General features: G+C 48.4%; 1 protein-coding gene across 2 annotated transcripts in view; it reads left to right on the plus strand.

Annotated features, from left to right (window-relative positions):
- LOC140204993 (complement factor B-like) overlaps positions 1 to 22,442 on the plus strand; it is a 54,144-nt gene extending 31,702 nt beyond the window's left edge. Inside the window, exons 12-18 of one of the 2 annotated variants that reach the window (XM_072272038.1) lie at positions 580 to 694; positions 4,180 to 4,336; positions 11,905 to 12,023; positions 17,395 to 17,519; positions 17,933 to 18,011; positions 20,122 to 20,171; positions 21,884 to 22,442. In XM_072272038.1, coding sequence (XP_072128139.1) covers positions 580 to 694; positions 4,180 to 4,336; positions 11,905 to 12,023; positions 17,395 to 17,519; positions 17,933 to 18,011; positions 20,122 to 20,171; positions 21,884 to 22,006 — 768 coding nt within the window. In that variant the 3' untranslated portion in view covers positions 22,007 to 22,442. The remainder of the gene's footprint in view (positions 1 to 579; positions 695 to 4,179; positions 4,337 to 11,904; positions 12,024 to 17,394; positions 17,520 to 17,932; positions 18,012 to 20,121; positions 20,172 to 21,883) is intronic. The other variant, XM_072272039.1, reaches the window with a different exon arrangement.
- The last annotated feature ends 5,018 nt before the right edge of the window (positions 22,443 to 27,460 follow it).

Here is a 27,460-nt window from a genome sequence, read left to right on the forward strand (position 1 = left end):
ACACTCCCGAGGTCAGACACAGAGTGAATCTCCACTCACACCGTCCCATCATACACTCCCGGGCTCAGACACAAAGTGAAGCTCCCTCCACACCGTCCCTTCACACACTCCCAGGGTCAGACACAGAGTGAATCTCCCCCCACACCGTCCCAACACACACTCCCGGGGTCAGACACAGAGTGAATCTCCCTCCACACCGTCCCATCACACACTCCCAGGGTCAGACACATAGTGAATCTCCCTCCACACTGTCCCATCACACACATTCCCGGGGTCAGACACAGGGTGAATCTCCCTCCACACCGTCCCATCACACACTCCCGGAGTCAGATAGAGTGTGAATCTCCCTTCACACCGTCCCATCACACACTCCCGGGCTCAGACACAAAGTGAAGCTCCCTCCACACCGTCCCTTCACACACTCCCAGGGTCAGACACAGAGTGAATCTCCCCCCACACCGTCCCAACACACACTCCCGGGGTCAGACACAGAGTGAATCTCCCTCCACACTGTCCCATCACACACTCCCAGGGTCAGACACAGAGTGAAGCTCCCTCCACATTTGTCTCTCTTCTCAGAATGGCTATTCCATGGGTGCCGGCTCCATCATTTCCAAGAAGTGGATCCTCACAGTAGCTCACAACCTTTTTGACGAGCAGCTTCTCACCCCTGCGGACATCCATGTCTTTGTCGGTATGTTCCCCCTTGGTCTGTCTGTGCCTCCGCTTCCCTCTCACTCTCTCCAGTCCTGGCTTCTGGACTAGGTTTTGCTTATGTTATTCCTCCCTCTACAACCTTCCACACTCTTCCCACCCACATGAGATGAGCCTGTGAGAAGTCTGTCAATTCAGTTACCATCCTTCAAACTGCTCCTGAGGCAATAACACCTCCTCCCCACTCCACCACCAACCTTGGATAGGGAGAGTGGTGCTATTCTCAGTCTCCAGGTCCGATCTTACCAACACCCTATGGAACTGAGGCACAACCTTGAAAATGTGTATTCGATCCCCTCCCGATAAGCCATCACATTTTCTGATCTTTCCTAGCTACTGGCTCTCCCTGTTTAGTCAACAGTCAAACCCAATTGGGGTCTTAAATGTTTCTCTCAGTCTTTCCTGATTACTTGCTCTCCCCCCTTAGCAGACTTTCGAAATCTCACGGGAGTTAAAAGTTTCTCCCAGGCTCTCCTGGATTCTTGCTCATCGTCCTTATTCAACTGCTGAAATCAATTAGGATCCTAAACGTTTCATTCCTCCTTTCATTATGTCCTGCTCTCCCCGCTATGCAGACTGAATACACTGCTGGACCATATACTGTACATTTACCTCAAAGTTACCTGATTAGTTCCACACCTCTCTTACTCAATGGTCGAAAGCCTCTCAGGTTCTTAAATGTTCCATTCAGCTTTCCTCATTACTTTCTTCCCCACTTAGCTGACTATTAAAAAGCTTCAAATACTAGATATTTCTCTTAGTTTTCTTCATGGCTTGCTTTCCCTGCGTTTAGACTCTCCAAATCCCTCTGGATCTTCAACATTTCCCTCAACTTTTCTTGAATTCCTATTCTGCCTGCTTACCATCTTCAGGATGATAAATATTGCTTCCAACCTTTCCCAGTGAAATGCTGTCTCTGCTGGATAGTCAACTTCCCTCAAACCCTCCTGATTACAACTACCACACTTACTCAATTGTCATAAACCCCTGTCAAAGTCTGTCGAAACCTTTCAGGGTCTTCAATATTTCCTGATTTTCTGTTCCAGCTTACTAGACTGTTAAAACTGCCCAGGATGTAAATGTTTCCCTCAGTCTTTCCCAATGAAATGTTGTCCCTGCTAGGCAAATTGTCAAAACCCTAATGAAATACAAATGTTTCATGCAAGCTTTCCTCTTATCCACTCTGCTTCCTCAGCTGTTGAGACCCCTCAACATTTTAAACGCAAACACGAGGAAATCTACAGATGCTGGAATTTCAAGCAACACACATAAAAGTTAGTCCTGATGAAGGGTCTTGGCTCGAAACGTCGACTGTACCTCTTCCTAGAGATGCTGCCTGGCCTGCTGCATTCACCAGCAACTTTTATGAGTATTTTAAATGCTTCACTTTTCTAATTACTTACTAACACGTTCAGCAGACACTCAAAATCCCCTCAGGATTTTAAAAATTTCACTCAGTCTTTCCTGATTTCCTGCTATCTCCTCTTAGCAGTCTGTCAGAACATCTTAATTTTAAACCTTGACCTCAGTCTTTCCTGATTACTAGCTTCCAATGCTTAGTAAACTATCAAAATCCCTCATGGTCTTAAATGTTTTATTTTCCTGATTACTTGCTTTCCTCCACGCAGCAGACTGTTGGATCCTCTCAGAATTTTAAATGATTCTCCCAACTTTCTTGGTTACTTGCACACCCAGTAGGCAGACAATTCAAATCCTTCCGGATCATAAATATTTATTCCAATCTTTCCAGATTAGTTGCTCTTCCTGTTTAGCAGACTGCTTAATCAGAATCAGAATCAGAATCAGGTTTATTATCAGCAGCATGTGATGTGAAATCTGTTAACTTAGCCGCCGCAGTTCAATGCAATACATATCTAGCAGAGAGAGAATAATAATAATAAATAAAACATAATAATAAATAAACAAGTAAATTAATTACATATATTGAATAGATTATTAAAAAATGTGCAAAAACAGAAATATTGTATAATAAAGAAAGTGAGGTAGTGTCCAAAGCTTCAAAGTCCATTCAGGAATCGGATGGCAGAGGGGAAGAAGCTGTTCCTGAATCGCTGAGTGTGTGCCTTCAGGCTTCTGTATTTCCTACCTGAAGGTAACAGTGAGAAAAGGGCATGCCCTGGGTGCTGGAGGTCTTTAATAATGGACGCTGCCTTTCTGAGACACCACTCCCTAAAGATATCCTGGGTATTTTGTAGGCTAGTGCCCAAGATGGAGCTGACTAGATTTACAACCCTCTGCAGCTTCTTTCGGTCCTGTATAGTAGACCCTCCATACCAGACAGTGATGCAGCCTGTCAGAATGCTCTCCACGGTACAACTATAGAAGTTTCTGAATGTATTTGTTGACAAAGATTTCACTCTCTCTTTCCTGATTTTCTGCTCTCCCCACTACCCAGGGTATAAAAATTCTGTTGGACTTTAAATGTTTCTCTCAAGCTTTTCCGATTACTTAAACACACACTTACTCAACTGTTAGAAACTCATCAGGATTATTAATGTTATCACTGAACTTTCCTGAATTCTTGTTTCCTCCATTTAGCAGACTATGGAAAGGATTCAGGGTCCGAAATCTGTCTATCAACATTCTTGGTTACTTGCGCTGTCTACATAGTAGAAAATCAGGATCTCAAATGTTACTTTCGATCTTTTCTGATTAACTGTGCTCCCTGCTTATCAGACTATCAAAATGCCGTAGGATCTTTCATGTCTCCTCAATATTAGCTGATTTCAGTTCTCGCTGCTCAATAGACTGTCTTAACCAATAAGAGTGTTAAATGTTATTATTTAGCCTTTCTTGACCATTTGTTCTTCCCACTTAATAATCTGTCAACACATCTCAAGTTGTTAAATGATTCTCTCAATCCTTTTGAATGAAGTGCTGACCTCGCTAGGCAGACTGTCAAAACACTGCTGGCCATAAGTGTTTCTGTCCGCTTCCCTAATGACACACCCACCTCACTTACTCATCTGTTGAAAACACTCAAGGTATTAAATGTTATCACTCAGCATTCCTGATTATGTCTTCTCCCTGCTTAGCAGTTTGTTGAAAGCCCCCGAGGATGTTTCACTCAATCTTTTCAAATTAAGTGTGGTCCTCGTTAGCCAGACTGTCAGAACCCAGCTGGCCTATGACAGTTTTTCTCTACCTTTTCTGAGTACAGACACACTCGACTTAATCAACTGTTGAAAACCCCTCAGCATCTGAAATATTTCTCTCAGCCCTTCTCAATAACTTGCTGTCCCACTTAGCAAGATGTTCGCCTCCTCAGGTTCTAAATGCTGTGTCCAGTCCCCACTGCTCTTTGTAACCCCACACTTCGGAGACAACCCCAATCTGTCTAGCCATCTCTTATCAGACTGTCCTGCCCATTCCCCCATACGTAAGGAATTCCGTCAGTTCGAGAAGGCAGTCAGCATTTTCCCAGGATGGGATTTGTCGTTACAGGAGAGTTGAAAAGACGCAGCAGGAATCCGAAGGAGGTCACGGAACTGCATGTGCATCCTTCATACAATAACACGCATGCTATTCTCACTCAAGATTATTCCTACGACATTGGTCTTCTGCGATTGGAGGAGGATTTACAGTTCAGTGACCAAATCAGGTCAGGAAATGTGTTGCAGAGGGAGCTTCACTTTGTGTCTGACCCTAGGAGTGTGTGATGGGACGGTGTGGAAGGAGCTCCACTCTGTGTCTGACCCCGGGAGTGTGTGATGGGACGGTGAGAAGGGAACTTCACTCTGTATGTGACCCCGGGAGTGTGTGATGGGACAGTGTGGAGGGAGCTTCACTTTGTGTCTGACCCTGGGAGTGTGTGATGGGACAGTGTGGAGGGAGCTTCACTTTGTGTCTGACCCTGGGAGTGTGTGATGGGACGGAGTGGAAGGAGCTTCACTCTGTGTCTGACCCTGGGAGTGTGTGATGGGACAGTGAGAAGGGAACTTCACTCTGTATCTGACCCCAGGAGTGTAAGCTGGGACAGCGTGGAGGAAGCTTCATTCTGTGTCTGACCCCGGGAGTGTGTGATGGGACAGTGTGGAGGGAGATTCACTCTGTGTCTGTCCCCAGGAGTGTAAGATGGGACAGCGTGGAGGGAGATTCACTCTGTGTCTGACTCCGGAAGTGTGTGATGGGATGGTGTGGAGGGAGATTCACTCTGTGTCTGACCCCGGAAGTGTAAGATGGGACAGTGTGGAGGGAGCTTCACTCTGTGTCTGACCCTGGGAGTGTGTGATAGGACAGTGTGGAGGGAGATTCACTCTGTGTCTGACTCCGGGAGTGTGATGGGACACTGTGGAGGGAGATTCACTCTGTGTCTGACCCTGGGAGTGTGTGATGGGACAGTGTGGAGGGAGCTTCACTGAGTGTCTGACCCTGGGAGTGTGTGATGGGACGGTGTGGAGGGAGATTCACTCTGTGTCTGACTCCGGGAGTGTGATGGGACGGTGTGGAGGGAGCTTCACTCTGTGTCTGACCCCGGGAGTGCGTGATGGGACAGTGTGGAGGGAGATTCACTCTGTGTCTGACCCCGGGAGTGTGTGATGGGACAGTGTGGAGGGAGATTCACTCTGTGTCTGACCCCGGGAGTGTGTGATGGGACGGTGTGGAGGGAGATTCACTCTGTGTCTGACCCCAGGAGAGTTTGATGGGAAAGTGCAGAGGGAGATTCACCCAGTATCTGACACCAGAACTGTGTTATTGGACAGGGTGGAGGGACCTTCACTCTGTGTGACCCCCGGGAGTGCGTGATGGGACAATGTGGAGGGAGATTCACTCTGTGTCTGACTCCGGGAGTGTGATGGGACACTGTGGAAGGAGATTCACTCTGTGTCTGACCCTGGGAGTGTGTGATGGGACGGTGTGGAGGGAGCTTCACTCAGTGTCTGACCTTGGGAGTGTGTGATGGGACGGTGTGGAGGGAGATTCACTCTGTGTCTGACTCCGGGAGTGTGATGGGACAGTGTGGAGGGAGCTTCACTTTGTGTCTGACCCTGGGAGTGTGTGATGGGACGGAGTGGAAGGAGCTTCACTCTGTGTCTGACCTTGGGAGTGTGTGATGGGACGGTGTGGAGGGAGATTCACTCTGTGTCTGACTCCGGGAGTGTGATGGGACAGTGTGGAGGGAGCTTCACTTTGTGTCTGACCCTGGGAGTGTGTGATGGGACGGAGTGGAAGGAGCTTCACTCTGTGTCTGACCCTGGGAGTGTGTGATGGGACAGTGAGAAGGGAACTTCACTCTGTATCTGACCCCAGGAGTGTAAGCTGGGACAGCGTGGAGGAAGCTTCATTCTGTGTCTGACCCCTGGAGTGTGTGATGGGACAGTGTGGAGGGAGACTCACTCTGTGTCTGTCCCCAGGAGTGTAAGATGGGACAGCGTGGAGGGAGATTCACTCTGTGTCTGACTCCGGGAGTGTGTGATGGGATGGTGTGGAGGGAGATTCACTCTGTGTCTGACCCCGGAAGTGTAAGATGGGACAGTGTGGAGGGAGCTTCACTCTGTGTCTGACCCTGGGAGTGTGTGATAGGACAGTGTGGAGGGAGATTCACTCTGTGTCTGACTCCGGGAGTGTGATGGGACACTGTGGAGGGAGATTCACTCTGTGTCTGACCCTGGGAGTGTGTGATGGGACAGTGTGGAGGGAGCTTCACTCAGTGTCTGACCCTGGGAGTGTGTGATGGGACGGTGTGGAGGGAGATTCACTCTGTGTCTGACTCCGGGAGTGTGATGGGACGGTGTGGAGGGAGCTTCACTCTGTGTCTGACCCCGGGAGTGCGTGATGGGACAGTGTGGAGGGAGATTCACTCTGTGTCTGACCCCGGGAGTGTGTGATGGGACAGTGTGGAGGGAGATTCACTCTGTGTCTGACCCCGGGAGTGTGTGATGGGACGGTGTGGAGGGAGATTCACTCTGTGTCTGACCCCAGGAGAGTTTGATGGGAAAGTGCAGAGGGAGATTCACCCAGTATCTGGCACCAGAACTGTGTTATTGGACAGGGTGGAGGGAGCTTCACTCTGTGTGACCCCCGGGAGTGTGAGATGGGACGGTGTGGAGGTAGCTTCACCCTGTGTTTGACCCATAAGTCCATAAGATATAGAATCAGAATTAGACCATTCAGCACATGGAGTCTGCTCTGCCATTCCATCATTTTGATCCCGGATTCCACTCAACCTCATACAACTGCCTTCTCGCCATATCTTTTGATGCCCTGACTGATCAGGAAAGTATTAACTCCCACCTTTAATATACGTGTGGACTTGGCCTCCACCACAGTATGTGGCAGAGTATTCCACAGATTCATCACTCTCTGGTTAAAACAATTCCTTCTTACCTCTGTTCTAAAAGGTCACCCCTCAATTTCTGGATACTCCTGCCATAGGAAACATCCTTTCCACATCCACTCTATCTAGTCCTTTCAACATTCAAAAGGTTTCAATGAGATCCTCAGGCAGTCTTCCAAATTCCAGTGAGTACAGACCCAGAGCTATCAAGCGTTTCTCATATGATAGCCTTTTCATTCCCAGAATCATCCTTGTGAACCTCCTCTGAACCCTCTCCAATGCCAGCACATACTTTCTTAGCTGAGGAGCCCAAAACTGTTCACAATAATCAAGGTGAGGCCTCATCAGTGCCTGATAAAGCCTCAGCATCACATCCCCGCTCTTGTATTCGAGACCTCTTGAAATGAATGCTAACATTGCATTTGTCCTCCTCACCACCGACTCAGCCTGCAAGTTAACCTTAAGGGTGTTCTGCACAAGGACTCCCAATTCCTTTTGCATTTCAGATTTTTGGATTTTCTCTCTGTTTAGAAACTAGTCTGCACATTTATTTCTACAACATAGTACATGATCATGCATTTTCCAACATTGTATTTCATTTGCCACTTTCTTGCCCATTCTCCTAATCTGTCCAGGTCTTTCTGTAGCCTACCTGTTTCCTCAACACTACCTGCCCCTCCACCAATCTTCATATCATCTGCAAACTTGGCAACAAAGCCATCATTTAAATTATTGACATAAAACATGAAAAGAAGTGGTCCCTACACCGACCCCTGTGGAACACCACTAGTCACTGGCAGCCAACCAGAAATTGATCTTTTTATTCCCACTGGCTGCCTCCTACCAATCAGCCAAAGCTCTAACTATGCCAGTAGCTTTCCTGTAATACCATGGGCTCTTAACTTGTTAAGCAGTCTCATGTGTGGCACCTTGTCAAACACCTTCTGAAAATCCAAGTAAATGACATCCACTGCCTCTCCTTTGTTGCTACTCACCCTACTTGCTAATTCCTCGAAGAACTCTGACAGATTTGTCAGGCAAGGTTTCCCTTTACAGAAACCATACTGACTTTGACTTATTTTATCATTAGCCTCTAAGTACCCCAAAACCTCACCCTTAATAATAGACTCCAACACTTTTCCAACCATTGAGGTTGGGCCAACTGGCCTAACTTCCTTTCTGTTGCCTTTCCCTTCTTAAAAAGTGGAGTGACATTTGCAATCTTCCAGTTCTCCGGGACCATTGCAGAATCAAGAGATTCTTGCAAGATCATGACCAATGTATCTGTTATCCCTTCAGCAACCTCTCTCGGGACCTGAGGATGTAGTCCAGGTACGGGTGCTTAACCACCTTAAAACCTTTTCGCTTGCCTAGCAGTTTTTGCTGTGTAATAGCAATGGCATTCACTCCTGTTATCTGACACCTGACACTCACAGACCTCTGGTATGTGGCTAGTGTCTTCCACAGTGAAGACTGATGCAAAGTGTCCATTAAGTTCATCTGTCATTTCTTTGTCTCCCATTACTACCTCACCAGCATCATTTTCCTGTGGTCCAATATCAACTCTCAGCTCCCTTTTACTCTTAACTGAAGAAAAAACCTTTTAGTATCCTGCTTTATATTATTGGCTAATTTGCCCTCATATTTCATTTTTTCCATTCTTACAGCTCTTTTTTAGTTGCCCTTTGTTGGATTTTAAATGCCTCCCTATCATCCAACTTCTCACTCACTTTTGCTACCTTATATGCCCTTTCCTTGGCTTTTATGCAACCCTTAACTTCTCTTGTCAGCCACAGTTGCCTGCCCCTGCCATTTGAGAACTTCGTCTGTGTATCCTGTGCCTTGTGAACTATCCCCAGAAACTTCATCCATCTCTGCTCTGCTGTCGTCTCCACCAGTATCTTCCTCCAGTCCATGTGGGCAAGCTCCTCTCTCTTGCCTCTGTAATTCCATTTATTCCATTGTGATATGATATGTGACTTATGTTTGTCCCTCTCAAATTGCAGTATGAATTTAATCATATTATGATCACTGTCTCCTCAGGGTTCCTTTACATTATGTTTCCGATAAGATCTGGGTGGTTACACAACACCCAATCTAAGATAACCTTTCCCTGAGTAGGCTCAAGTAGTCTCTTGCAATCCAACACCAACCTGATTTTCACAATCCCCTTGCATATTGAAGTCCCCCATTACAATTATGACATTACCCTTCTTACATGCCATTTGGCCCTTCAAATCTGCTCTACCTTTCAATCATTGTTAATTTATTATCCCTCTCAACCCAACTCTCCTGCCCTTTTCCCATAATCTTTGACACTCTGTCTAATCAAGAACCTATCAACTTCTGCTCTAAGTATACCCAATGGCTTGGCCTCCGCAGCCGACTGTGAGTTCCATAAACTCACTACCCTCTGTAGGAAATTCCTCCTCCACTCTGTCCTAAAGAGTTGTCACTCTGTTCTGAGGTTGTGCTCTCCTAGAGTTGCCAACAACAGGAAACAACCTCTCCACATCCACTTGATTGAGGCCTTTCAATATTTGATAGATTTCAACGAGATCCTCCCTCATTCTTCTAAACTCCAGTGACTACAGGCCCAGAGCCTGTATGTAGCTCTCATCCCAGTCTTAACTCTATCCTTGATGGTGGGAAGGCTGATGACAGTGATGCATTGGGAGGTTTTCACTACCTGTTGTAGAGCTTTCCTGACTGCTACAGTGCAGTTTCCATCCCGAGCAGCGATGCAGCTTGTTAAGATGCTCTCTACTGCGCATCTGTAGAATGACGTGAGTAAAGATGTTCAAAGTCCATTTCTCAGCAGCCTCCTCAGAAACCAGATACTTTCATGAGCTGTCTTGCCTGTTTAGGACCCTTGATCCAAAGCCTCGACTCTCCTCTGAAATACCAGCCCAGCCCAATTACAGCTGCTCCTACAATGGCTTAAACAAAACATCTATTTATTGGTACTTGCCAAGTGCCTACTTACCCCATGATCTCAAGCCTACCAAATATCCTGACTGCCCCGTTCGCTTTTTCAAATCTTACTCCCAAAATACACAACCCAACTGCTCTTTGCGATCTAAAGCCTGCCGAATGTCCTGACTCACCCCATTCGCTTCAAATCTTGTTCTCACATCAAATGTAAAGAGACAGTGGACTGTTAAGCAGGACCCTTGATCGTGCTCAGGTACAGAGAGACCTTGTGCTGCAAGTCCACGGCTCCCTGAAAGTGACTATGAAGATAGACAGGGTGGTGAAGAAGGCACACGGCATGCTTGCCTTCATTGGATGGGGTGCTGAGAGTAACAATCAGGAAGTCATCCTGTAACTGAATAAAGCTCGGACAGCTGGGGACAGTGCTGGTCCCTCATTGCGGGAAGATGAATAAGCCCAATACATCACGGGCACATCCCTCTCCACCATCAGTACAGGAGGCTCTGCCTCAAAAGGCAACATCCATCATCAAAGATCCCACTATCTGGGCCACATTATCTTCTCCCAGCTTGTATCAGGCGGGGGGTAAAAAAACCCAGAAGTCCCACACCACTAGGTTCAGAAACAATAACTTCCCTTCAACCATTTGGCTCCTGAACCAACAGGCACAATTCTAATCACTACCTCAGTACACCATTTTGCACCACAACAGTCTTTGTTTGTGGTCCAAGTATGTTCTTTCTTGTAGAACCTAGAAGCCATGAGGTAATGTTGCAGCTCTATAAAACCCTGGGTGGACCGCACTTGAGTTCAGTTCTGGTCACCACATTATAGGAAGGATATGGAGCTTTAGAGAGGGTGCAGAGGAGATTTACCAGCATGCTACCTGGATCAGAGAGCATGTCTTATGAAGGTAGGTTGAGTGAGCCAGGGTTTTCTCCTTGGAGTGAAGGAGCTAACTTGATAGAGGTGTACAAGTTAATGGAATGGACAGCCAGAGATTTTTTCCTCCGGGGCAGAGTGACTAATTCAGTAGGGCTTAGAGGAAAATATAGGGGGGATTTCAGAGGTAGGTTTCTTTACGCAGAGAGTGGTGGGTGTGTTCTACACCCTGCCAGGGATGGTGGCCGAGGCAAATGCATTAGGGGCATTTAAGAGATTCTGAGATAGGCCCATGGGTGAAAGAAAAATGGAGGGTTGTGTGGGAGGGAAGCATTGGATTGATCTTAGAGTGCAGCACTACATCGCAGGCCAAAGGGTCGGTGCTGTGCTGTACCCTTCTATGTTCTGCAGAAGCCAAAGCCATAAAGAAGAAATAAATTTAGCATAATATATGTTTAATTCCTGTCTTTCTTGTGTGTGTTGTGTGTCTGATGCAATGTGCCTGTGATGCTGCCAGGAAATGTTTCATTAATCTCTGCGTGTGACAGTAAACCTGACTTTGACCTTGGGGATGTGGAGAGGGTGCGGGAGAGCTTCACCAGGATGCTGCGTGCTAGGAGAGGGTGAACAAACGCGGGTTGTTTTCTCTGGAGCGGAGGCTGAGGGGAGATCTGAGAGAAGTTTATCAGATTATGAGTGGCGCAGTGATTATCTTCTACCTCCAGGGTTGAAATGTCTAACACCAGAGGGCATGTATTTAAGGTGATTGGGGTAAGTCTAGTGGAGATGTGTGGGGCAAGTGGTTTAACGCTGAGAGCAGTGGGTATGAGGGTGGTGGTGGAGGCAGATAGAACAGAGGCGTTGAAGGGACTCTCAGACAGGCACATGGATGTACTGGGAATTGAGGGGTATGGCACTGTGTGGGCAGAAGGGATTAGCTTAGTTAGGGGTTTAGTTATGTTTAACGTTGTGGGTGGAAGGGCTTGTTGTATATCCTATGCAAGACATGTGTAGCAGGTTGCCAGGATGGATCTGTTGCTACGGGAACTGACCCCTATTCTCCATCCCTTTCTCAGGCCTGTCTGTCTACCCTGCACGAAGGAAGTCTCTGAATTTCTCCCGGCACCAGAGGGTGACTGGACAGATCAGTGCTCTTACCAAGGTAGGGAGCCAAGGGAATACAGGAATAATGCAAGTGAGTAATGGGACGGTGTGGAGTGAGATTCACTCTGTGTCTGACCCTGGGAGTGTGTGATGGGACAGTGTGGAGGGAGATTCACTCTGTGTCTGACCCTGGGAGTGTGTGATGGGGACAGTGTGGAGGGAGGTTCACTCTGTGTCTGACCCCAGGAGTGTGTGATGGGACGGTGTGGAGGGAGATTCACTCTGTGTCTGGCCCGAGGAGTGTGTGATGGGACAGTGTGGAGGAAGATTCTCTCTGTCTGACCCCGGGAGTGTGTGATGGGACAGTGTGGAGGGAGCTTCACTCTGTGTCTGACCCCGGGAATGTGTGATGGGACGGTGTGGAGTGAGGTTCACTCTGTGTCTGACCCCAGGAACGTGAGTAAGTGAGGGAGTGTTCCAGAGTCACTCAACACAGAAACAGACCCTTCGACCCTCTCGGATCCATACTGGTCGATTTCTATCCAAGTTCATTCCATTTCCTCTTGTCTAGCCTATATCCCTCTGAACCTTTTGCCTTCATCTACCTTTTCAATATTGTTAATGTCCCTGCCTCAACCACTTCCTCTGGCAGTTCATTGCATATATGGACCACACTCTTTGTAAAGAAGTTTCTCCTCAGTTTCCTACTAAATCTCCCCCCTCTCATCTTAAACCTGTGCCCTCTGGATCTTGATTCCCCAACTCTGGGGGAGAAAGACTCTGCATTCATTCTGTGTGTCCCTTATGATTTTATACTCCTCTACTAGGTCACCTGTACTCCAGAGAACAAAGTCCCAACTCTCTCCTTAATTCAGTCCCTCAAGACCCAGCAACATCCCCTGTAAATTTCCTCTGCATACTTTCCAGCTTAATGGCATCTTTTAGCAGGGTGACCAAAACTGACATCTTGTACAGCTGTAACAGGATCATAACCATAAGAGATAGAAAATAATTAGGCCATTCAGCCCACTGAAATGCTCTGCCATTTCGCCATGGCTGATCCATTTTCCCTCCCAACCTCGTTCTCTGCTGTCTCCTTGTAAACTTTCGTGCCCTGACTAATCAAGAACCTATCAACCTCCACCTTCGATACACCCGATGACATTTCCTCCACAGCTGCCTGTGGTAATGAATTCCACAGATTCACCACCCTCTGCCTCAAGAAATTCCTCCTCATCTCCATTCAAAATGGACGTCCCTCTATTCTGAGGCTGTGCTCTCTGGTCCTAGAGTCCACAGTAGAGGAAACATTCTCTCCATATCCACTCTATCTAAGCCTTTCAACATTCAATGTGCGTACAGGCCCAGAGATATCAAATGCTCCTTATATGCTAACTCTTTCATTCCCAGAATCATTCTTGTGAACCTCCTCTGGACCCTCTCCAATGTCAGCTCAACCTTTCTTAGTTAAGCAGCCCAAAACTGCTGACAATACTCCGAGTGAGGCCTTACCAGTGCCTTATAAAGCCTCAGCATTACATCCTTGCTTTTACAATATATTCTAGTCTCGTCAAAATGAATGCTAACATTGCATTTGCCTTCTTTAATGCTGATTCAAGCCACAAATGAACGTTTAGAGAATGATGCATAAGGGCTCCCGAGGTCCTTTGCACCTCAGATTTTTGAACTTTCTGCTCGTTTAAAAAATAGTCTACGTGTTTGTTTCTTCTGCCAAAGTGCATGACCATACCCTTCTCTGCACTGTATTCCATCTGCCACTTTGCCCAGTCTCCTTCTGCTGCCTCCCTGCTTGCTCAACATACTTGCCTCTCCAGATAGCTTTGTTTCATCCGCAAACTTGGCCACAAAGCCATCAATTTCATCATCCAAATCATTGACATACAATGTAAAAGGAAACAACCCCAACACAGACCCCTGTGGAACACTACTAGTCACTGGCAGCCAACCAGAAAAGGCTCTCTTTATTCCCACTCTTTGTCTCCTGCCAATCAACCAATGCTCTATCCATACCGGTACCTTTCCTGTAATACCATGGGCTCTTGTCTTGTTAAGCAACTTCATGTGCAGCACCTTATCAGAAACCTTCTGAAAACACAACATTCACCAATTCTCCTTTGTCTATCCATCTTGTTATTCCCTCAAAGAATTCCAACAGATATGTCAGGCAAGATTTCCCCTTAAAGACACCATGATGACTATGGTCTATTTTATCATGTGTCCCCAAATACCCTTGAGATGTCATTCTTAACAACTGACTCCAACATCATCCCAGCCACTGAGGTCAATCTAACTGGCCTATAATTTCCTTTCTTCTGCCTCTCTTCCTGGTTGAAGAGTGCAGTGAAATTTGCAATTTTCCAGTCCTCCAGAACCATGCTAGAAGCTAATTTTCTCTAGCTGTCTTTTTCAGAGCCCTGGGGTGTAGTCCATCAGGTCAAGGTGACTAATCTACCTTCAGACCTTTCACCTTCTTAACACCTCCCTAGTAATTGCAATTGCACACACTTCTGCCCCCTGACACACTCACATTTCCAGCATACTGTTTGTGTCTTCCACAGTGAAGATGGTTGCAAAATACTTATTCAGTTCATTTATCATTCCTTGTCCCCAATTTCTAGCATCATTTTCCAGTGGTCTGATATCTACTTTCACCTCTCTTATATATCTGAAAAACTTTTGGTTTCCCCTTTGATATTATTGGCTAGCTTCCACTCATTCCACCTTTTCTCTGTTTATGATCTTTAATTGCCTTCTGGTGATCTTTAAAAAGCTTCCTAATCCCCATTAATTTTTGCTCTATTATATACCCTCTCTTTCGCTTTTATGCTGTCCTTGACTTCCCTTGTCAGCAATGGTTAACCCATCCTGCCTTTAGAATATTTCTTCTTTAGGATGTATCTATCCTGTACCTTTTGATCTGCTCCCAGAAACTCCAGCCATTGTTGTTCTGCCGTCATCCTTGCTAGTGTCAATGCTGACCAACTCCTCTCTCATGCCTCTATAATTCCCTTTACTCCACTGCAATACTGAAGCATCTGACTTTAGCTTCACAATCTCAAATTGTAGGGTGAAGTCTATCATATTACGATCACTGTCTCTGAAGGGTTCTGTTACCTTAAGCTCCCTAATCAAATCTGGTTCATTACACTACACTCAATGCAGAATAGCTGATCACCTAGAGGGCTTAACCACAAGCTATTCTTTTAAGCCATCTTGTAGGCATTCTACAAATTCTCTATCTTGGTATTGAATTGAATTGAATTGAATTGACTTTATTTCTTACATCCTTCACATACCTGAGGAGTAAAAAATCTTTACGTTACATCTCCATCTAAATGTGCAATGTGCAATCACAGTAATTTATAATAATTTACAATAAATAGAACAGTCAATGTAGTACAGAGTACACTCAAGTCAGCGTGAGTTCATCAGTCTGATGGCCTGGTGGAAGAAGCTGTCCCGGAGCCTGTTGGTCCTGGCTTTTATGCTGCGGTACTGCTTCCCGGATGGCAGCAGCTGGAATAGATTGTGGTTGGGATGGCTTGGGTCCCCAGTGATCCTACGGACCCTTTTTACACGCCTGTCCTTGTAAATGTCCTGAATCACGGGAAGTTCATAACTACAGATGCGCTGAGCTGTCTGCATCTGTCTGATTTTTCCAATCTACTAGCATATTGATTTTCCCGTGATTATCCGAACATTACCCTTTTTTCAAGCCTTTTTCTATCTCCCTTTGTAATTTGTACCCCACATCCTGGCTACTGTTTTGAGGCCTGTATGCAATTCCCATTAGAGTCTTTTATTCTTGCAGCTTCTTAACTGTATCCGCAAGGATTCTATATCTTCCGACCCTGTGTCACCTCTTTCTAAGGATTTGATTTCATTTTTTACCAACACAACCACTCCACCCCCTCTGCCTACCTGCCTCTCCTTTCGATGTAATGAGTATCCTTGGATGTTAAGCTCCCAGCTATGATCTTCTTTCAGCCATGATCCAGTGATGCCCGCAATGTCATACATGCCAATTTGTAACTATGCTACAAGTTCATCTGCCTTATTCTGTATACTGTACTTTGCGCATTCAAATATAACACCTTCAGTCACCCTTCTCAATTCTGTCCCCGTTACACTTTAATATCTCACTGACTGCAATTTTGTCCTAACGTCTGCCTGTCCTTTCTCACAGTCTCACTACGCACTGTATATGTTCATACATTAACTGCCCCATTCTCATCCCTATCACGCTGGTTCCCACCCACTGCCAAATCAGCTTAAACCCTCTCCAACAACTCTAGCAAACCTGCCCGCAAGGGTATTGGTCCCCCTTGGGTTCAGGTGTAACCTGCCCCTTTTCTACAGGTCATATTTTCCCCAGAAGAGATTCCAACGATCCAGAAACCTGAAACACTAGCCCCTGAGCCAATTCCTCAGCTACTCATTTATCTGCCAAATTGTCCCATTCTTTCCCTCACTGGCACATAGCACAGGTAACGATCCAAAGATTACTACCCTGGAGTTCCGGTTTTTCAACTTTCTACCTAGCTCCCTAAAATCTCTCTTCAGGTCTTCCTCCCTTTTCCTACCTGTGTCACTGGGGCCAGGACTCCTGGCTGCTCAACCTCCCAGTTTACAATGCTGTGGTCCCAACCCGAGATATCCCTGACCCTGGAACTTGCGAGGCAACATACCATCTGGGTGTCTCCGTCACATCACGTCTACTCTTCTAACCGTCTTCTGCACCCACCCCCCATGCAAACACAGCACCAGACTCAGTGGCAGAGCAGAGACACGATCACTCTGCTCCCCTCGGTTGGTTGTGCCCCACGGCTTATCCAGAGGGATGTTCCAAACCCTGTACTCACCTTATTCACCGCCCTGTCTACCTGTGACCCCACTCTCAGGGAACTGTGCCTCCCGAGGGACCTGCCGTTCTCTGGCAAAGTCTCACCCTCATCCGTCTTCCTGAAATGTGTTACGTCGCACTTATCCAACCTAAACTCTATTTGTCATTCCTCGGCCCATGGACTCAGTTGATTGAGATCCCCCTGTAAGTCCTTACAATCCTCTTCATTGTCCACGACTCTACCCATTTTTGTGTCAGCTGCAAACTTGCTAACCACATCTGTATATTCTCATTCAAATCGGATAACAAGCGTGAAAGCTCCCAACACTGTGCTCTCGGGACAGCTCTGGTCACCAACCTCCAGTCCGAGAGAGAGGGGAAGGGTGTGAGAAGGGGAAGTCAGAGAGGAGAGAAAGAGAGAGGGAGGAAACATGGAGAGAGACAGAGAGGAAGAGAGACAAACTGAGAAAGAGAGGGACAGAGGGGGAGATGACATGAGAGAGAGGGGGAGTGAGAGATTACATAGAAGAGTGTGCTGGAGTTTGTGGTCTGCCTTCTGGGAACATTGCACTAAGGGCAGATATCTCTCTGGATACAGACCGTGTCCTAACAGGCTACAGTGGGAGCGAGTGGAGAGAGATCTCAGGGTACATCTCAGGTTGGGGCCTCACGGAAAAAGGGAAAACCTCAAAAGTTCTCAAGTATGGGAAAATCTCCATCAAGGTGAGTTCATCCCAACATGTCCCTCCCTGGAGCCCATCTTTCTCCCCACCCCGACACCTTCCTCCCTCCCCCTATCCCCTCTCTCCCTCCCTTTCATCACTCTTTCACTTCTCTCCCTCACATCTCTCCATTTCCCTGTCTCCTACCCCCGCCTACACCATCTCCCCCATTGTCCCACTGTCTCCCCTGCCTCTCCCCCTTTTCTCCCCCCTCTCTCCCCTCCCCTTTCTCTCCATCTTCTCTCTCCTCTCTACCCTCCTCTCTCCCCCCATTTCCTCCCTCTGTATCGCCCTCTCTCCACCTTTTCTCCAAACCTCCCACTCCTCACCTCTCTTGCATCCTCCTCCCTTTGCGTCTCAGCTATAATGACTAATGTCCCACACTCTCTTTCTCTCAACCACCCCCACCTCCAGCCCCGTGACCAGTGTTTGAGGAATAACCTTGATCTGAGTCAAATCTGTGCCAAAGGAGATGGGGTGGACGCTTGTGCTGGTGAGTGTTCCAATTGAGATCTTCCCTCCATATTGTCCTCCTCTGACCCTCTCCATCTCCACCTCTCCCACCTCCACCCACTCCCACTCCCCACCCACTCCCCACCATCTCCCACCCACACCTCACACACTCCCCACCCACTCCCCACCCACTCCCCGTCCACTCCCCACCCACTCCTCACCCACTCCTCACCCACTCTGCACCATCTCCCACCATTTCCCAACCACTCCCCACCCACTCTCCACCCACTCCCCACCCACTCCTCACCCACTCCCCACCCAATCCCCACTCACTCTCTACCCTCTCCCCACCCACTCTTCACCCACTCTCCATCCACTCTCCACCCACTCCCCACCCACTCCCCACCCACTCCTCACCCACTCTCCACCGACTCCCCACCCTCTCCCCACACACTCCCACTCCTCACCCACTCCCCACCCACTCCCCACCCACTCCCACTCCCCACCCACTCTCCACCCACTCCCCACCATCTCCTCACCCACTCCCCACCCTCTCCTCACCCACTCCCCTCCCACTCTCCACCTTCTCCCCACCCACTCCTCACCCACTCCCCACCCACTCTCCACCCTCTCCCCCCACTCTCTCCCCACCCTCTCCCCACCGACACCCCACCCACTCCTCACCCATTCTCCGCCTCTCCATCTCCTCTCCCCACACTCTCCATTTCCTCCTCTCCCTCCATCAGCTTTGTCACCCAATTAAATTTGTGGACCCTTGGTATTACTCTGCTTGCCTGCTTTTGGCACTCATCACTTATCACTCCTCCAGAAGGTAGGGAACTTGCCAGCATTTCTCCCCATCCCTATTTGCCCCCTGAGAAGGAGGCCGTGAAAACATTCCCCCCCCCCATCCCCAAGGTATATCCTTTCTGATGCGGGTGCTCTCCCTCGACACCATTGAGTGAGCAAGTTCTGGGAGTCAGACCCTGATCCAATGAAAGGGAAGGAGAGCGTATATCGCATTTTGATCCGTGTGGGATGTGGGAAAACCGTAGGTGGTGGTCTTCCTGTCATCCATCCAGCAAGATTTGTGGTGGGGGGGGGTGTTCAGGAGAGGCTTTTGGAGTGGCCTGGCCAGGGACTGTGGTGCCCTCTATGTATGGTTCTTTTTGTGCTAGAGGTGGGCAGGAGTGGGTGTTTTGTGGGGGTGGCAGGGATAAGGGGTAACTGGTGAAGGGTGCTATCTGTTTTGAATGGCACTGAGCTTCTCGAGAGCTGTCCTCAGCTGGCAAATTGGGTAATGTCCCGTCACACTCCTGACATGCAGATGTGGGCAAGGTAATGTGGTGGATGTGAATGCAGGGACTAACCCCAGCCAGGGAAATGTGGAGTGTCCTGCCACACTTCAGATCTGTGCTTTACGTTGTGAATCTGCTTCGCCTTGTGTTCCACTTTGAGAGGGCAGGTGTCAAGGGACAGGACACAGTGAATGACAACTCCTAGTGGTGTTAATGTACAGAGGGATCTTAGACTCCATGTCCACAACTCCCAGTACTTCAATAGGATGGCAAAGAAGGTGCAGACTTTATCGGTTCAAGGATTGGGAAGTAACATTGCAGCTTTATAAAGCTCTGGTCAGGCCTCGTCTGGAGTATTGCATTCAGGTTTGGTTAGCCGATTGCAGGAAGGATTAGGAGTTATGAGTTATCGGGAGAGATCAGATGTATTGTCCAGAGCAGCAGGAGCTGAGGGGGGATCTCACAGAAGTCTCCACTCACAATGATAATGAGAGGCATAGACAGCTGGTATCTTTATCCCTCAAGGTCAAAGTATTGAAATTCTAATACCAGCAGGCATGCATTGAAGGTGCGAGGGATAAGTTCAAAGGAGATGTGTGGTGCAAGTGTTCTTTCACACACAGGGTGGTGGGTGCCTGGGATGTGGTGTTGAGGGTGGTGGTGGAGGCAGATACGACAGAGGTGTTTTAAGGGGCTTTTGGAGAGGCACATGGATGGAGGGGTATTGACTGGACACTGTGTAGGCAGAAGGGATTAGAGTTAGGCATTCAATTGTATTTGTTTAGTTTAGTACAACTTTGTGGAAGAAAGGGGCTGTTCCTGTACTGTGCTGTTCTGTGTTCTACGTTTTAGGAGATTCTGGCGGTCCTTTCTCAATCAAAATTAAGCAGAGATGGATTCAGGTGAGAACGAGTGCAACCGATCCTCTTGGAATGCAGTGGTGCAACCCTCCTGCATCATCTCCACCTGGAAGACAGCAGATATCTGCGACTGCATTGCATCAAAGGCATGACCTCTGCAGCCGTGCCTTGCTGCAGCGCACTGATGGGCTGCATTTCCCCCCACCTTTGCTGTGTTGCTGCAGTCAATCGTTCAGCAAAACAGCGTCACAGGGCGATGCACCAATCCTATGCCACTGCAGCACGCCCGCAACGTAACAACTCCAACAAAATGAATCGGTACGACACGCCATAGGAGGTTAAAGTTGCATCACTCCATTCTGCATACTCCAGAGGCAGTTTTAAGCTCTTGTATTGCTGGGCACCATTGGAAATTGCAGTCCTGTGCTGCAGTATACCATTGCATTTACCCCTGCATGAACCATGCAGCATTACAGCACAATTCCACTCTCCTTGCAGAACCACACACTGCTGCATTATTGCAACACTGTGCTGATCATTTCTCAATACAATGTACATGCAGCGATGCATTTCTGCAACGAGTAGTCAACAATGCAGCACAGAGTCAAGCATGGAAATGCTCACTCTACTATAACACACCAATATACTACAATGCAACAGCGTTAAACTGCTACACAAATGTGTTGCAGGACCTTGCAGGAAAAGCATTTGCTATGTTCCACAACACCTCACAACTACCAGTCCACTGCAGTGTTGTAAGGTGGAATTCTGCAGCAGAGATGCAACAACGAGCTAAAGCATGGCATCTTCAAATCCCTTCAGGTTCTGGGAGCAGCACCATTCAACAGCAGGGCCAAAGCATGGGAACGCAGAGGCAACATTTCAATAGAATGCAACAGCAGCAAAGGTGATGGCATTGCACCATCACAGCACATTGCTGCAATGTTGCCTGCAATTAAATCTGGCAGGAAATTAAGCGCAGGGGGTGGGGGGTTAAATGGGAAGGTGTGGGGTCCCATTGGGAGTGTGGACTGCAGAAGTGAATGGGAAGGGGTGAGTTCCCATTGGGAGTGTGGATGGTGGGAGTGAATGGGAAGGAATGGGGTCCAATTGGGAGTGTGGACAGTGGGAGTGAATGGGAAGGTTGGGGTCCCATTGGGAGTGTGCACAGAGAGGGGTTGATCCCATTGGGAGTGTGGACAATGGGAGTTAATAGGAAGGGTTGGGGCCCATTGGGACTATGGACAGTTAGGGTGAATAGGAAGGGTTGGGATCCCATTGGGAGTGTGAACTGTGGGAGTGAATGGGAAGGGGTGGGTCCCATTGGGAATGTGAATTGTGGGAGTGAATGGGAAGGGATGGGTCCCATTAGGACTGTGGACAGTGGGAGTAAATGGGAAGAGTTGGGGTCCCACTGGGAATGTGGGTGGTGGGAGTGAATGGGAAGGTTGGGGTCCCATTGGGAGTGTGCACAGGGATGGGTTGATCCCATTGGGAGTGTGGACAATGGGAGTTAATAGGAAGGGTTGGGGCCCATTGGGACAATAGACAGTTAGGGTGAATGGGAAGGGTTGGGGTCCCACTGGGAGTGTGAACTGTGGGAGTGAATGGGAAGGGGTGGGTCCCATTAGGACTGTGGACAGTGGGAGTAAATGGGAAGAGTTGGGGTCCCATTGGGAATGTGGGTGGTGGGAGTGAATGGGAAGGGATGGCTCCCATTAGGTGTCTCTAACAGGATCTGAATCGCCCCACAGATCGGGATTGTCAGTTCGGGGACCACTGCACAGTGCAGTGCCAACTACATGGGTTACTACACCAACGTTGCACGCATGATGGACTGGGTTAGGATTGTCGTGACAGACCTTGCCTACAGTTAACAAGTTTTGAAAACGCTCCTCAAAGTACACACAGAATGATAAAGAAATCGTCGATCTACGAAGCCTCACACCTCACCCCCTCAATGCACAGTCGAAACACTAACCTACTTCCGGGGAGAGATATGTACACTGACCAGTGTCTCTCAGTCCCTCTCACTCTGGGATAACCCCCAACCCTTTCCTCCCCCACTCTATCCTCCCCCATCCCTCTGCTCCAATACCTCTGTTCCCCACTCTCTACCCTCTGCCCCTCCCCTCCCATTTCCTTCTTCCCCTCCCCCTTGTCTCCCCTCCCCTCTGTGCCCTCCAATCCCCTCTTCCCCGTGCCCTCCTATCTCCTCTTCCCCCTCCTCTCTTCCCCCACTTCCCACCCCCCAACCTCATTTTGAGACTGGATATTACTGTTTGAAACTCTCTGTATCATTAAATAATTTGGAACAGAACTTGTGAGTGCTTCTGGAAGAACACGGGCGACTTCTCTACCCCTCTCGATTCCCTCCCTCACCCTCATTCTCATGAACCTCTTCTGGACCCTCTCCAATGCCAGCACATCCTTCCTTAGGTACGCGGCCCAAAGCTGCTCTTAAAGCCTCAGCATTGCATCCTGGCTTTTATATTCTAGTCCTGTCGAAATGAGTGCTATCATTTAACTTGCCTTCCTCACCACCGCATCAACCTGCAAGTTAGCCTTTAGCGATTCCTACACAAGGGCTCCCCAGTCCCTTTGCTCCTCTGATCTTTGAATATTATCTCCATTTAGAGAATAGTCTGCCTTAAGGGACCACAAACTTCCCTGCACAGCGTTCCATCTGCTACTTCTTTGCCCAATATATATATATGTGTGTGTGTATATATATATATACACACACACACATACACACTACGCATGTACACACACAGAACTGAACCCCTCACACAACCCAAAGGCCAGGGAGTCAGTGTGGAAACATTCCACACATTCCTGGCCACAGTCGGCAAACAGGGCCGTCGGCCCCTCCCCAGTCCCCTGTCCACCTTCCCCTCTCCCTCCCCATTCTGTATCTTGTCCCCACCCACCCCCTCTCTCTCACACACACACACACACACGCACATCTATCACACACACAGATTCACATACTGTCACAGTAGTATCCACACAGTTCTCTCTCTCCACACGTGCACACACAGACACACAGACTCTCACACAACAGTTTTGCACACTCCCCTCCACACATTCTCATTCATTCTCTCTCTCTCTCTCTCTCTCTCTCTCTCTCTCTCTCTGTCTCTGTCTCTCTTCCTCTCCTCCCCCCCCACAAAGCTGAGATTCATTCAGAAAAACAAACTGCATAGCGTCAGGGAACAGATCCAACTGCTGAGGTGGGACGTAACTTCGGTGGGTGAGGGGCCCCAGTGAAAGTGGGGAGAGAGGGAGGAAGTGGAGAGTGAGTAACTTCTCAAAACATCCCAGACACTCAATCGTCAGCACCCCACTCTCCACAGACTGAAATACAGCAGCTTTAAAAATTTCAAGCAGGGTGTCCCTGGAGTGTGCAGAAAGCTTCACTCTGTGTCTGACCCCGGGAGTGTGTGATGGGACGGTGTGGAGGGAGCTTCACTCTGTGTCTGACCTCGGTAGTGTGTGATGGGACAGTGTGGAGGGAGCTTCACTCTGTGTCTGACCCCAGGAGTATGTGATGGGACAGTGTGGAGGGAGATTCACTTGTATGTGACCCCGAGAGTGTGTGATGGGACGGTGTGGAGGAAGATTCACTCTGTGTCTGACCCCAGGAGTGTGTGATGGGACAGTGTGGTGGGAGCTTCACTCTGTGTCTGACCCCGGGAGTGTGTGATAGGACAGTGTGGAGGGAGATTCACTCTGTATGTGACCCCGGGAGTGTGTGATGGGACAGTGTGGAGGAAGATTCACTCTGTGTCTGACCCCGGGAGTGTGTGATGGGACAGTGTGGAGGGAGCTTCACTCTGTGTCTGACCCTGGGAGTGCGTGATGGGACAGTGTGGAGGGAGCTTCACTCTGTGTCTGACCCCGGGAGTGTGTGATGGAACGGTGTGGAGGGAGCTTCATTCTGTGTCTGACCCTGGAGGTGTGTGATGAGACAATCTCTTTGCCTCTCATACAGAGGAAGATTTCCTTTCATTGCCTCTTGTGATCTTAAAATTCTCCATATTGTCCGTTCCTCAGTATGCTCTGCTCCAGGGAGAACAGGCCCAGCCTCTCCCCTTGGTACCGACGCTCTGTACCCAAGAGGGGGTGCTGGGCACCCCCTCCAGCACCGTCACCCACTTCCTGTGGTCTGGGGAGCAGATCACCCGGTGCTCCAATTGAGATCTGACCCATGGGCTGTAACGTTCTGAGCATCACCTCTCTGCTCTTGTACTCCGCGTCCCAGTGAATGAAGGCTTGTGTCTGTACACCTTCTGTACCACCTCATCCCACTGTGCTGCGTCTTCAGAGAGCCTTCGACATGTAAATCTCTGTTCCCTGATATTCTCCACCATTCACGGTGTGTGCCCTCCCTGGTATTAGATATTGCAGCCCTGGGATAAAGATACCAATTGTCCGTCTGTCATAATCTTATAACTTTCTATCAGGTCTCCCCTCATCCTCTGCCCCTCCAGAGAAAACAACCCAAGTCTGTCCAGCCTCTCCAGCTCTCGCCCTCTAAAGCAGGCAGCATCCTGGTGAAGCTCTCCTGCACCCTCTCCACATCCCCAAAGTCAAGGTCAGGTTTACAGTCACACTCACAAGTACACGTATGCAGAGGTTAATGCATAATTTCCCACACCCTTCCTGTAATGGGGTGACCAAAACTGAATGCAGTACTCCAGATGCGGCCTGACCAAAGTTTTATGAAGTTGCAACGCAACTTCCCAACTCTTGAAGTGATGAATGAAAGCAAGCATGCCCATACACCTTCTTTGCCATCCTGTTGAGCTGTGCAGACACTTCCAGGGAGCTGTAGACTTGGACCCTGTACATCAACGTTGTTAAGGGTCCTGCGATTAACTGTGTCCTTTCCCTTTACATCTAACCTTCCAAAGTGCAATACTTCGCATTTGCTTAGATTAAACTCCAGCTGCCATTTCCCCATTCGTTTCTGCAAACGGCCAACAGATCCCACTGCTAGATTTGGTAAATTGTTTTATTATTGGCACACATACACAAAAGGATTTTGCATACCATCCACACAGTTCGAGGTAGCACGAGGGACAAGCAATAGCAGAATGCAGAATAAAGTGTTACAGAGAAAGTGCAGTGCTGGCAGACAAGGGCCACAACGAGGTAGATTATGAGGTCAAATCTTATCATACTTAGGGGACTGTTCAATAGTCTTATAACAGAAGCTGTCCTTGAGCCTGGTGGTTCGTGTTTTCAGGCTGTTGTATCTTCTGCCCAATGGGAGAGGGGAGAAGAGAGAATGTCTGGGATGGGTGGGGTCTTTGATCATGCCAGCAGCTTTACTGAGGCAGTGGGAAGTGTAGACAGGGTCCATGGTGGGGAGGTTGGTTTCTGACATGTGCTGAGCTGTGTCCACAACTCTCCGTGGTTTCCTGCGGTCACAGGCAGAGCGGTGACAAACAAGCCATGATGACTTGTTTCTAGAGGATTTTGCAGTTCACGTTATGATGTGTTTCTGGATTCTAGTTACTCCTTTTCTATTGCTATTTTGCACAATTTTGATTGGAGCAGACTGGAGCTGCAGCCTGCGGTCAATGAATGATACTGCGCTAAACTGAACTCGTCTGTGGGCCCAATTGACTACACTGGGCCGTAACAGACTTCATTAAAACAGTGGTAGACGGGTGTGTCCCCACAAAACCATTCAGGGTTTACCCCAATCAGAAGCCCTGGATGAACCATGAAATCTGGAATTTGCTGAGGGCCAGATCAGAGGCATTCAAGTCTGGAGATGAAGAATGCTACAATGGGGTGCAGGTATGATCTCCGGAAAGCCATCTCTCGGGTGAAGTGGAGATTCCGGACTAGACTGGAATCAACAAGGGATGTTCGACAGCTGTGACAGGGTTTGAATGCCATAACCTCCTACAAAGTTAAATCTGTGACATAGGGGAGAGCAGAGCTTTGCTTCCAGATGAGCTCAATGCCTTCTGTGCTCGCTTTGTTCAACAGAACGGGGAGGAACCATCGCACACCCCCGTGTCTCCTGATGATCCTTTGATCTCAGTATCTGAAGATGATGCGCTGCCTACAAGAGAGTGAATCCAGGGAACTCATCCGGTCCGGACGGAGTATCCAGCCGAGTACTGAAGACTTGTGCCCACCAGCTGGTTGATGTATTCACGGATATCTTCAACCTCTCACTCAGGCAGTGTGTGGTTACCCTCCTGCTTCAAGCAGGCTTCAGTCGTACTTGTGCCCAAGAGAGTGTGGTGACCTGCCTCAGTGACTATCAGCCGGTGGCACTTACATCCACTGTGATGAAGTGTTTTGAGAGGCTGCTGTTGAAGCATAACAGCTCCTGTCTGAATGGTAACTTGGATCCGTTCCAATTGCCTACCAGACCAACATGTCCGTAGCAGATGCCATCTCATTGGCTCTTCACACAACCCTGAAACACCTGGACAGCAAAGACGCACGCACCAGGATTGTCTTTATCGATTACAGCTCAGCATTTAACACCATCACTTGCAAACCCCAGTCAGTTCGGATTGGCAAAAACATCTCCTCCACAATCTCCATCAGCACAGGAACACCACAGAGCTGTGTGCTTAACCCCCTGCTCTACTCACTTTACACCCATGACTGTGTGGCTAAGTACAGATCCGGCATCATATACAAGTTTGCTGATGACACCACTGTGTGGGCTGTATCAAGGAGGGTGATGAATCAGCAAACAGGAGGGAGATTGTAAATTTGACTGAGTGGTGTAATAAAAATAATCTCTTACTCAATGTCAACAAGACCAAGGAACTGATTGTAGACTTCAGGAGAGGGAAACCAGGGGTCCATGAGGCCGTAATCATCGGAGGGTCAGAGGTGGAGAGGGTCAGTAACTTTAAATTCCTGGGTATCACTATCTCAGAGGACCCGTCCTGGACCCATCGTACAAATATTATTGTGAAGAGTGCACGAGTGCACCTCTGCTTCCTCAGGAGTCTTCAGGGATTCAGCAAGTCATCGAAACCTTTGGCAAACTTCTATAGATGTGTGGTGGAAAAGGTGCTGACTGGCCACATTATGGTCTGGTGTGGGAACACCGACTCTTTTGAGCAGAAAATCCTACAAAAGGCAGTGGATTTGGTCCAGTACATCACAGGTGAAACCCTCCCACCCATTGAGCACATCCACATGAAATGTTGCTGTAGAAAAGCAGCACCCATCATCAAAGATCCTCACCACCCAGGCCATGCTCTTTTCTCACTGCTGCCATCAGGCAGGAGGTACAGGATCCTCAGTACCCACACCACCAGGTTCAAGAACAGTTACTACCC

The sequence above is a fragment of the Mobula birostris genome, chromosome 11 (genome assembly GCF_030028105.1).
Source record: "Mobula birostris isolate sMobBir1 chromosome 11, sMobBir1.hap1, whole genome shotgun sequence".
Classification (NCBI taxonomy): Eukaryota; Metazoa; Chordata; class Chondrichthyes; order Myliobatiformes; family Myliobatidae; genus Mobula; species Mobula birostris.